This window comes from Mus musculus, chromosome 14 (assembly GCF_000001635.26).
Source record: "Mus musculus strain C57BL/6J chromosome 14, GRCm38.p6 C57BL/6J".
NCBI classification, from domain to species: Eukaryota; Metazoa; Chordata; class Mammalia; order Rodentia; family Muridae; genus Mus; species Mus musculus.
Window position 1 is genome coordinate 64,975,294 of NC_000080.6, and position 12,345 is coordinate 64,987,638.

Consider the following 12,345-nt stretch of genomic DNA (forward strand, 5'->3'; position numbering starts at 1 on the left):
AAGACTGAGACCATGGTATACATAGGAGAGGTGTAAAAAGAAAACAGTGGTACTGAAAAGGGCTTTTACAGTGCCCAAGGGAGGGAGGAAAGGAGGGAGAGGTGTGTGTGTGTGTGTGTGTGTGTGTGTGTGTGTGTGTGTGTGTTTGTGTGTGTGTGTGTGTGAGAGAGAGAGAGAGAGAGAACACATCAGTTTAACCCACTGATCAACAGCAGATTTGATAATGCTAAACAAAATAAATCTGAGAAAAAGACATAAGGTATACTATATAAGACATAAGGTATACTATATAAGACATAAGGTATACTATATAAGACATAAGGTATACTATATAAGACATAAGGTATACTATATAAGACATAAGGTATACTATATAAGACATAAGGTATACTATATAAGACATAAGGTATACTATATAAGACATAAGGTATACTATATGGAAAGAAAACAAAGCAGTGGAGTTTGAGGGACAGGGTAAGATAAAGCATCACAGCACCCCTTCTGTAGATATTCCAGAAAGAGAAATGCAAAGAATGAGATAGATACAACACCCCAGAAGAGAGTGGCTGACAGTTGATTCCAGATAGTCGTGAAAGTCCTGAATCTAGTCTCAAGAGAGTCACAGATGTCTAAGGCACAAGTAAATGCCGTTGCTAGCAGATCTTCTCCACTACCCACCTTAATGCTGATGTAACGAGGGCAACTAAGAGTGAATGTGACAGGTGCTCCTTCCGTTCACTTAGATCTTATAACTCTATTATAGATGAGGGAACTTAGTCCTCAGAAAATCACATGTTAATAACAAAATTGAGCAGCATTTGAGTTGAGGTAACCTATCATACAAAACTCCAGCCTTATATAATTTTATCAAATAACCTCAAAACTAAAGCCACTTAACAAATCGTTGACTTTTCTTGCTAGGTACCATTTAATTGCCTTTAGATAGCTACTGCAGTGGTTCTATGGACATTTTGGTGAGACTGTAGGATACAGATGGTATAGATTGCAATGTACCAGCAGAACAAAGCTGAGTTGTTAACAGTGATGTAAATAGGCACAGTGCTTTATGGAAAGCATTTTGGCAGCAGATTTTAAGAGCCATAAAATGCTTGTACTCTTTGACCTAGTTGATACCACTTCTGAGAATGCATGAAAGAATCAGTCCAGTATGGAAAAAACCTCCAACACCATGTGATCAGCACAGCCATATTTATAATTGAGTGCCTGTGCAAACTTAGGTGTTCAGTTAGAAGGGAAAGATTTGCTGGCCAGTGATATATTTGCATAACCAATGAACATGAAATGTCATGTGACAGAGATGAGGAAAACAGTCATCATGAGTTTTAAAAGCAGCATCCAAATTTTATAATAAATTATACCTTCAAAATTTTAATTTATGTGTTCTGCCTGCATGTAAATCTGTATATACAGTATATGCATACACTACCTTCATCTTTTACATAAAGTGAAAGGAAATACTTAAATAGACAGTTATGACTTTAATACTTCTCTTTCCTCTACCTTTGAAGAGTTTTGTAACATAGTTGTATATTTTAAAAGTGAAGTTCCATGCTGACTTGGGCTTTTATGGTTTTGTCTTGTAAGCTGTCCTGTGGGTTAGCTGTGCTGTGATCAGAGAGCATCTCTGGAGACAGTCATCCCTGTGTGATCTGGGGTATGCCTCCTCTACTGGCTGGAGGAACCTTTGGCCAGCACTGTCTCTGTGAAGGTGATCCATGATGATCAGTACTGGGAGGCAGGAAGACCTCGTCATATATGTCACTTCTCCTGAAACATGCAGTTTCCTTGTCCTTGGAAATTAGGCAAATGGGAACAGGGACAGTCACCTTTCTTAGGTACTCTGAACACTTGCACTCACATGACTATACTAATGATGCCTTGCTAGAGTACCTTATTGAAGGAAGCAGACACCATAGAAGTGAAAGTGAAGAAATCAAGTGTGCCTTATGTGGTGCTTTGAATGCGACTGGACCCCAGGAGCTCTTATGTTTGAATACTCGGCCCCCAGTCTCTGAAACTGTTTGGGAAGGATTAGGAGATAGGTCCTTGTTGAAGGAGGTGTGGCACTGGAGGAGATTTCAAAAGCCTAAACCATTCCCTGTTAGCTCTAGTTGACTCCTGGCTGTGTCCCGGGGTGTGAGCGCTCAACTACTGCTCTAGGGCCTTCCCTACGTGTTTGCTGCCTTGCCATGACGGTTTGGACTCTAATCCCCTGAAACTGTAAACTCCATCTTAATAAGTTGCCTTGGTCATGGTATTTTGTTAACACAGTCGGAAAATAAGAAAGACAGCTTGTGAATAAAGCAAGCTGACTAGGACTAGAACAAACTGGCCGCTCCAAGTTTTGGGTTCATTGTAACATTTGTTGGGGTGGCAGAAGGCTGTTCTGCCCAGAGAGGTGAGAACGTGAGCGTGTGCTCCAACTTCCCAAACCAACTGAGAAAAAAGCAGGCTGTTGTTTCCACTAAATGGGTGGCTGTGGGGAGCTAGGCGTGGCATCGCTCTGACTTGTCCTGGTGTTAGGTGAGAAAGGACTAAGAGATGGCTTGCCTTCAGAGGAAGCTTTTCTACTTGACATGAGTCAGTCAAGGAGAGATCTTTTACTCCTTTTTGAAGATGGCAGGTGGATCTTGGGCAAATGGCTCAGCCCATAAAATATGTATTCTACAAACATAAGGAGCTGCACTCATAACCCCAGGTAAGGTTATGGTAACATTCATCTGTAATCTGAATGCTGTGTAGACAGAGATGGGAGATCTTGGCCAGGTCAGCTTGCTGCCTAGCCAGCCTAGCCAAATCCATGAGCCTCAGCCTCAGTGAGAGACTTTGTCTCAAAAAAGTAAAGTGGAGAGCAACTGAGGAAAGCACCCATAAACGCAGGCACCCACAGTACTGACAGAGTACTCCCTGCACAGAAAAGTTTCAGTGTATCATGCATCCTTCTGTTCACAGTGAGAAGGGCATGAGATTTCAGGTCAGGGCATTGTCTTTTTGAAGCCTGGGGAATGGGTTTCATTTGGGTGTTTTCATGGGTAAATGCCTTTATATTTTGTTACCCGAACTCTTCCACATTGCCTTCCTCACACTCCTTTCCCCCTTACTGGTCCTCTTCTTCTTCCCCCACATAGCTCCCGATTCCACTTCATATAACATTTATTTCTCTGCCCTCCCTGCTCCCTCAAGATCTCCAAGTCTGTCCATTTTCCTGTTAATTCTGTGATTTCTTTTTCCTTTACAGCTAAATAAAATTTCATGGCCCATCTGTACCACATTTTTTTTATCCATTCATCTCTTGTTGGGTATTTACACTGGTTCTAGGTTTTTAGCTGTTGTAAATATGGCAGCAGTAAAGCCAGGTGTGAGTATCTCTGTGGCTTATGATTGACTTCGGGCCCTTCACCTCTATGCCCCTCCTCACACTGCCACCAGCACTTGTTGTCATCTTTGTTTGGGCTTTTATTTTATTTTATTATTTTATTTTTTTAGGTTGTGTTGTAATAAGAAGCCTAACTGGCCTCAGATTTGTGTTGTTTCTCGTGTATCTGCCTCCGAGTGCTGAGGCTGCAGACAGATACTACCATTCTCAGCTTGTTTCCTTAATAAGAGTCATGGCTAGGGTGTGATAGAATCCAGAATCATTTTAATTTGTTTTTCCCTGATAGCTGAATATGTTGAACACTTTTTAAAATGTGTATTGGTCACTTGTATTTCTTGTTTTAGAAGTCTCTGCTAGCTAGGCAGGGGTGGCGCATGCCTTTAATACCAGCACTTGGGAGGCAGAGGCAGGTGGATCTCTGAGTTCGAGGCCAGCCTGGTCTACAGAGTGAGTTCCAGGACAGCCAAGGCTACAGAGAAACCCTGTCCTGGGGGGGGGGGGGGGAGAAGTCTTTGCTAAATTTATTAGCCCATTGACCAAATTATTTGTTGTTTAATTTTTGTAATTCCATAGATATTCTAGATATGAATCCCCTCTCTGGTGTGTATTCTGCAACAATTTTCTCTTCTAGAAAAGCCACTATTTAAAGGTAGAGAAACTCAAACATAGTTTGAGGACTCAGTGAGTTTCATCGTCCATTCCCAGTTGCAAGCATCACTTGGGTGCAGAGGGATAGTCAGGATCTGTGAGCCCATAGGCGGACAGGTGCATGCCTGAGGCATGTGCTTTGAACAACTTCGACCTATCCCAAACTGTTAGGATCTGAGACTGTTGAGTGTTTTATAAGTAATTAGAGCTTAACAAGAGAAAAGGACGTCACATGGAAGGTTAGCTTAGTATACATACTGCCCTTATAACGGGAGAGATGACATCACATAGGAAGATAGCTGAACTCACATACTGTTCTTATGGAAGAAGATGTCACACAGGAGGCTAGCTGAGTTCACACACTGTTAAGATGATATCACATAGAAGGCTAGCTGAGTCACACATTGATGTCACACACAACGCTAGCTGAGCTCACACTCTGTTCTTAAGGGAGAAGATGAAGTCATATAGAAGGCTAGCTGAGTCACACTGTTCTTAAGAGAGGAGATGATATCTCATAGAAGGCTAGTTGAGCTCACATATTGTCCTGAGAGAAAATGATGTCACACAGAAGGCTATATGAGTCCACACACTATCCTCTTTGGAGAAGATGACATCACATAGAAGGCTAGCAGACCTCATACACTGTTCTTATGGGAAAAGATGATGTCACATAGAAGGCTAGCTGAGTCACACACTGTTCTTAAAGGAAAAGATGACTGCTTTTACTTACTTTACTTCCTAGGTTGTTTCTATAACTGATTGTTTGTTTGTTTTTTCCAGTATTGCCTGTCAGGGCACCCAACTTTACCATGCAACGTACTCAAATTCAAATCCACTACTATTATGTTGGACTGTGGACTGGACATGACTTCCACCCTCAATTTCCTCCCTTTGCCTCTTGTTCAAAGGTATGTGCTGATGCATTCTGCGATAAAATGAGCTTTAGTTCCTTGAAGAATGGGACTCATTAGTATGAACATTACTGATAGTGTGTTTTGTCTCATATTCTTGCTTCACCCCCTTAAAACTGTTATATGAAAATCATTTCCTTTGGATGTGTTGGTTGAGAGTGCTCTATTGATTTATTGATTGACTCCTTTATTCCAACTCTTCTGGGCCTCTGCAAAATGTTTCTGCAACTGCTCGGTGTAACTGGGGTCATGTATATTTCATCTGTCTTCCTAATTCATGTACGAGCTAACAAATGACGAGCTGATGAGCCCCAGAATTGAGTTTTAGGATCATTTAACTGCCTTTTCAGGGTCCTAGTGGAATAGAGGCTGGTGTTTCTTCTCTGTGCATTGTTTTCGTATTAGTCAATTTGGGGGAGGGGGTGTCTGTCTGTCTATGTCTGTCTCTGTGTGTGGGTGCATGCGTGTGTGTGCATATGCATATACCTGTGTATCTCCCCAGTCCCTGTCTTAAGTCACCTAGGTTGCCTTGCCCCTATAATCAGCATTGTTAACACTAAACTAAGATTTTAAGAAACTGGTTTCTCATGTCGTTTCTACTTAGAGCAATTTGTAAGAAAAGTGAGAAAAGTGACTTTTATCAAATATGCTCACACCAAAAAAAAAAAAAGCCACATATAAGAAATGAGATGGAAAAGCAATGTGAAACAAATTGAAGAGTTTACGAGAACAGCAAACTGAGTAAGTCATCTAGTTAATCTCAGTCCTTCCTGAAGACAGCACCAAGTACAGTGGTTATTCACAACCACCCAGGGACCATCCAAGAAAATCACAAATAAAATGTGTAACAAAGGGCTATGGGAACAAGGTCACAGATAATTTCAGATTGCATTTTATAGAGTTGATGGGATTCGCTGATAACTATACTCAGGACTTTAAGTACAGGTATTACCCAAGACTGGGGGAGATGCTTATTTAGCTGCCAGATTACTTATTTAAAGAGATGGATACTGTTGTCCTTTTTCCCCATACAGAACAACGTATTCATTATTTTGGTGTTTATTAAAAATCTGTCCTATGTGGGACCAGGGTTACTGACATCACAGAACTGATTCCTTACCCTCAGAGAGCGTGAAGTGTGTCAACAGAGAAAGGTAGTGCACAGCTGGAGACTGCCTCTACTCGAGATGAAAACCCACCTATGTTCTATGATAACTACCTTTCTTTAAATACCATGAAGGTTTCTACAGAGGAGGCACTTGCGTGTAGGCTCATGAATTTGACTACTGAAACCAGAATTGGCCAGATAGTACAAGTGTCTCCTGCCACGCAAGCTGGAAACTTAGGGGCACATCTGCTTAGAATAAGTATATCCAGTGTTCCCTCCCTGTCCCCTTTCCCTGCTTTATGTTTATAGCTCTTCCTGTTACCTTACTTCACATATGCATATTAACTTTCTCCTCTACTGAAGATGTTTTATAAGGACGGGAATTTTGTTTCCACTGCGTCCTCAGCACTTAGACCAAATCTTGGCCTGTAATAGCAGCCCACAAGATATTTGGCTTTGCGAATGAATCACTGTCCTCCTTGGAGCCCATGCTTCCTGACCTGCACAGAGGCTTTTAATTACTAAAGTGTCACTGTTAAATTATTGTACCTCTGCTGTAGTGCACATTTCGGCGTGGGGTGTTTGTGCTTATGGCATGCTCGGAGTTAAACTCAGGGTCTTGCACATGCTAGCAGGCATTTCTTACTGAGCTGCATCTCCAGACCAGATGGCCCTCGAGCTCATAATCCTCCTGCCTCAGCCTCCTCATGGCTAGGATTATAGCTGTGCATCACCACACCTGACTGACTTCCTTCTTAAGTCTATATCTGGATATCTGTTTGTATTTCTCCATTTTACCAAACGAGCTTTCATTATACAGTATTTATAACAGAAACATAGGAAAGTTTGTGATCCAAGATCCTGTATTGATCACACACTGTACTCAGTTGTCTGGTTTTGAGCCTCCTTCAATCTAGAAGAGTTTCTCAATCTATCTGTTTTAATGACCTTGATGTTTTTAGACCTATAGTCTTCTCATGTGGGTGTATTTGAGGTTACTCATAATTGGGTTGGTATTATTATTCTCTTATCAGAAGACATAGGATTCCATCCTCCCCAGAGTCATCCTGTAGAAATGCAAGCCTAATCTTGTCTAACTTCTCAGTATTTTCTTTGTCTCACTGCTTTCATGTCCCTTCAGCTCTTCACTCTCGCTGGGCCCTAGCTTCCTCCTGGTTCCTGCTAGCATGGTGAAAATGCCTGCTGCCTTCCCTTAGCTCTCCACACCCAGACCCTCCACCACGGTTCCCCTGGATCCTGGTGCTCCAGACCTCAGTGGGGTCATATGCCTAGGGAAGTCTCTTGATCCTGCCTAGACTGGTCCTTGCTACACATCTTCTGTGCTACTACTGCTACTACCTTGGTGCCTCGTCCTCTGAGCAACTTGTTCTCTGGCTGTTGTCTTGCTTGCCTTATGGGAGGACAAGTGTGTGTGCCATCCACAGTCAGGGTTCCCTGTGTGGGTGCTTAACATAAAGACACTAAGTAAGGGAGTGAATGCCTTGAGCTTTACAGCACTGGACCAACTGCTGAGGCTCCTCCCTGTTTTCTTTTTTTTCTTTGCACTTTTTTTTTAATTAGGTATTTTCTTCATTTGCATTTCCAATGCTATCCCAAAAGTCCCCCTACCCTCTGCTCAGCCCTTAGAGGCTAGGCTCACAGTCCTCCCTGTTTTCTACACTTGATCAGAGTAGAGTAATGAGCTGTTAACACTCAATAGAACAGTGTTGTGCCCGTTTCATGAGTCCCAAAAGACCACCGAGGAGCTGATTTTAATGCTCAAGCTGGGCCCCACCGCTGTCTCTGATGCAGCAGGATGGGAGGGTAAAGCCCCAGCCCAGCTTCAGGCAAGCATTTATAGAGGTGAGCACACAGTCAAGGGGGTTTCTAGCCTGGCACACATCCGAGTGGGGGGCTGTTATGGAATTGTGTTGTCCTTTAAAGTAATTGGCGGGTGCTGGGAGCTTATGCAAATCATAAACTGAACTTGTGCTTTCCTCCTGATTGCTGGTGTTAGGAAGTGAAGTGCTGGGGACAGGCTTGATGGGGAGTAACCTGGAAACTGGTGCTAGGTGTCGGCTTGTTGGTTAACTTGAGTTCAACCCTAGGCCATGTTCTCTAAGATCTAGTCTCACAAGTGAATGCATCTTGTCTTTGTTGTTGTTGTTGTTGTTGTTATCTTCTGATTTAAAGATGTATACACTTCATACTAGGATACTGTAAAAAAATTCTTAATAAAAAACTTAGTAGTATCCTTTGTGTTAAAGACATGGTTCTAAAATAGTTAAATGTCATGTATTCTTCACCGATCATCATTTTTCTAATATTTTCTCATGAATTACTGGCATTTCAGATTTCTAATATAGAGAGCAAAATCCAATTACTAGAAATAAATGGTTGATTTTTAATTTCTTTTAGTGTGTGGGGGGAGATGTGTATGTGGTGGGGACATGCATCCAGGACATGCATGGAGGTCAGGAGCTATCTTTCAAAACTTGCTTCTCTCCTACCATGGAATCTGTGGGTTGAACTCAAGTTTCAGGTTTGCCTGGGAAGCACTTTTACTGCAAAGCCCTCTTGCTGGCCCTTACATTTTTTTGTTTGTTTGTTTGGGTTTTTTTGTTGTTGTATTTTTTTTTTCATTCCGCCTTTATAATGTACATAAAATTAGTCTCACCATCTAGAAACCATTCACCTGGATAGGAAGTCACTTTATAACTCTTAGGAAAAGTAGCTTCATGGCTTCAACTGAAGCCATGGGTGACAAGTACCTTAAATTGCAAATTGGGACCCTACAAAGTTGGTTGTGAAGGCTGTAATAGATTTGGCAACAGTAAAAGGTTTCTGAATTGTCCAATGACCAAAAATTAATTCAGAGTAAAATGGAATTCTTACCTGCCCTCACCTGTGCTGCCTCATGTGCCTGCGCTGCAGTCAGGTCCCCAGCACACAGCATCATGTTCTGCAGTGCCCGTGCACACTGCCTGTATCACCTCCACCCCAGATGGCTGCACGTCATGAACTGCAATCCTTTGACTATACATATAGGATTTTTCATTCTTATGAAAACATAATGGTTAAATTACAGAGAACAAAGACTTAATATTTTCCTGCCACACTTAGGGACAATTATGAGATTCGTACATTAGTGAAGTTAGTAAATCTGGGTGTATCTTTAGATTGTATTTTGTTAGAATATTTGATTTTAAAAATTGCTATTTCCAGCCATACAGTGGTGACACATACCGTTAGTCCCAGCACTTAGGAGGCAGAGACAGGCAGATCTCTGTGAGTTCAAAACCAGCCTGGTCTACAGAGAGAATTCTAGGAAGTCAGGGCTGTTACACAGAGAAACAAGTAGAGTGGCTCAGAGGATAAAGGTACTTGCTACCAAAGCTGATGACCTGGGTTTGATCTCAAGGGCCCGCCTGGTGGAAAGAAAGAGCCCACTCCTGAAAGTTACACTTTGACCACATGAATGCCATGATGCATATGCAACCTCCTGGCATGCACACACACACAGAATAAACACAGTTACAATTTTACATTGCTGTTTGAGTTCCTGGGTTAAGTTTCATAAACTGTTGGATGAATTCTGGCTTGGAGTGAGGATAGAATGCCCAACAATTTCTGAAATGGCCCTGTTTTTGTCGTCGTTAAATCATACATTCATGCCCAGCGTCATTCTCAACATTGATGATTACAAGATCAAAATGTTGGTGAACTCAGAAAAAAATGTGGAAGGTATCTGCTTCCTACAGAGTCAGATATTTAACTAAGACAAATAAGCATAGCCATCTCATTAGTAGGCAGGCTTTCTCTGATCTTTAGTAGATGGTAAGATTATATGGATGCCAAAGGGTTGTTTCTTTATGATTATTAGTAAATGTTCGGTTTCTGTTCTTAATTTCAAAGATTTGTTTACTTTATTGTGTGTTGTGTATGTATGTGTCTCTGTGTGCCGACATGAGTTTTCATGTACTGTGTGTCTACAGGTACTCTCAGAAGCCAGAAGAGGACATTGAATAACCTGGAAATGTAGTTACAGGCAGATTTGAGACACACAGTGTGGGTGCTGGGTACCAAGCCTAGGTCCTTCAAGAACAAGACTCACTCATAACTTCTGATCTATTTCTCCAGTCCTATATTCTTAGTTTATATCCTTGTATACATAGAATCACAAAAAGTTCCAGGTACCTGGTGTGATCCACTTGTAGCACTGAATCCAGTGTCCATTTGCTTAGACTTCACAGCCCAGCACCTAACCTATGACAGCTTTGTCAAAGCCTGTGAAGCTACCCAGTCTGCCTCCACTCACAATGGCTGTGGAACCCAAGCAAGATAAAGCCAAGATAGTTAGTGACTGGAAGCCCTAGAATGCTCTCAGTATTTTATCTGCACTCCTTCCTTTCCTCTCTTCATAAATTCTTTTAATATCTCCAGTTCTATTCTAAACTGTTCTTGTGCCACATAGCCACCCTTTGCTTTGATCTGATAATGCCAGGTATTAACCTGGAGCCATGCATGTGACAGACAAGCATTCTATCACCCAGCCGTTCTATTCCCAGCTCTGGGAATAGAGATAGTATCTGACTGCACAGCCTAGGCTGGTCTCTGAGTCACTGCCTCCATCACAGGAACACACCATAATACCCAGCTGTTTTGTTTTGTTTTACTGTGTAGTCTAAGCTAGCCTCAAACGTGATACCCTCTTGCTTCAGCATCACAATTGTTGGGATTATAGGCTAGGACCACCACAGCCAGCTCCAAGATGGATTCTTAAACTTAATACAACATGGTTAGTTCCCCTCTTTCAGTTAATTTGGGTAAGAACCACTGCCAGTAACTTTTAACTGTTTTTAACTGTATGGTAAATATAAAGTCATCATGAACTCACTGAAGATTATAATGTATTCAAGATAATTCAATTTTTGTTTTGCAGCCCCAGGCTATCTAATCTTCCCGGATGGTCTCTAAAAGACGGAAATGCTTTTTTGGACAAGGTAATGTCTAAAACAAAAACTGCAGCCTGCTTGTGCGTAGTGGAAATCCATCCTGTCAGTCAGATGCCTGTGCACAGTGGAAACCCATCCTGTCAGTCAGATGCCTGCGCACAGTAGAAACCCATCCTGTCAGTCCGATGCCTGCGCACAGTAAAAACCCATCCTGTCAGTCAGATGCCTGTGCACAGTAGAAACCCATCCTGTCAGTCAGATGCCTGTGCACAGTGGAAACCCATCCTGTCAGTCAGATGCCTGTGCACAGTAGAAACCCATCCTGTCAGTCAGATGCCTGTGCACAGTGGAAACCCATCCTGTCAGTCAGATGCCTGTGCACAGTGGAAACCCATCCTGTCAGTCAGATGCCTGTGCACAGTGGAAACCCATCCTGTCAGTCAGATGCCTGTGCACAGTAGAAACCCATCCTGTCAGTCAGATGCCTGTGCACAGTGGAAACCCATCCTGTCAGTCAGATGCCTGTGCACAGTAGAAACCCATCCTGTCAGTCAGATGCCTGTGCACAGTGGAAACCCATCCTGTCAGTCAGATGCCTGTGCACAGTAGAAACCCATCCTGTCAGTCAGATGCCTGTGCACAGTGGAAACCCATCCTGTCAGTCAGATGCCTGTGCACAGTAGAAACCCATCCTGTCAGTCAGATGCCTGTGCACAGTGGAAACCCATCCTGTCAGTCAGATGCCTGTGCACAGTGGAAACCCATCCTGTCAGTCAGATGCCTGTGCACAGTGGAAACCCATCCTGTCAGTCAGATGCCTGTGCACAGTAGAAACCCATCCTGTCAGTCAGATGCCTGTGCACAGTGGAAACCCATCCTGTCAGTCAGATGCCTGTGCACAGTGGAAACCCATCCTGTCAGTCAGATGCCTGTGCATAGTGGAAACCCATCCTGTCAGTCAGATGCCTGTGCACAGTAGAAACCCATCCTGTCAGTCAGATGCCTGTGCACAGTGGAAACCCATCTTGTCAGTCAGATGCCTGTGCACAGTGGAAATCCATCCTGTCAGTCAGATGCCTGTGCACAGTGGAAATCCATCCTGTCAGTCAGATGCCTGTGCACAGTGGAAACCCATCCTGTCAGTCCGATGCCTGTGCACAGTAGAAACCCATCCTGTCAGTCCGATGCCTGCGCACAGTAAAAACCCATCCTGTCAGTCAGATGCCTGTGCACAGTAGAAACCCATCCTGTCAGTCAGATGCCTGTGCACAGTGGAAACCCATCCTGTCAGTCAGATGCCTGTGCACAGTGGAAACCCATCCT

General features: G+C 42.9%; 1 protein-coding gene across 2 annotated transcripts in view; it reads left to right on the forward strand.

Annotated features, from left to right (window-relative positions):
• Positions 1–12,345, forward strand: part of Ints9 (integrator complex subunit 9) — an 89,791-nt gene that overhangs the window by 25,249 nt on the left and 52,197 nt on the right. For both annotated transcript variants that reach the window (NM_001253731.1, NM_153414.5), the window contains exons 2-3: positions 4,829–4,956; positions 11,010–11,070. In NM_001253731.1, coding sequence (NP_001240660.1) covers positions 4,892–4,956; positions 11,010–11,070 — 126 coding nt within the window. In that variant the 5' untranslated portion in view covers positions 4,829–4,891. The remainder of the gene's footprint in view (positions 1–4,828; positions 4,957–11,009; positions 11,071–12,345) is intronic.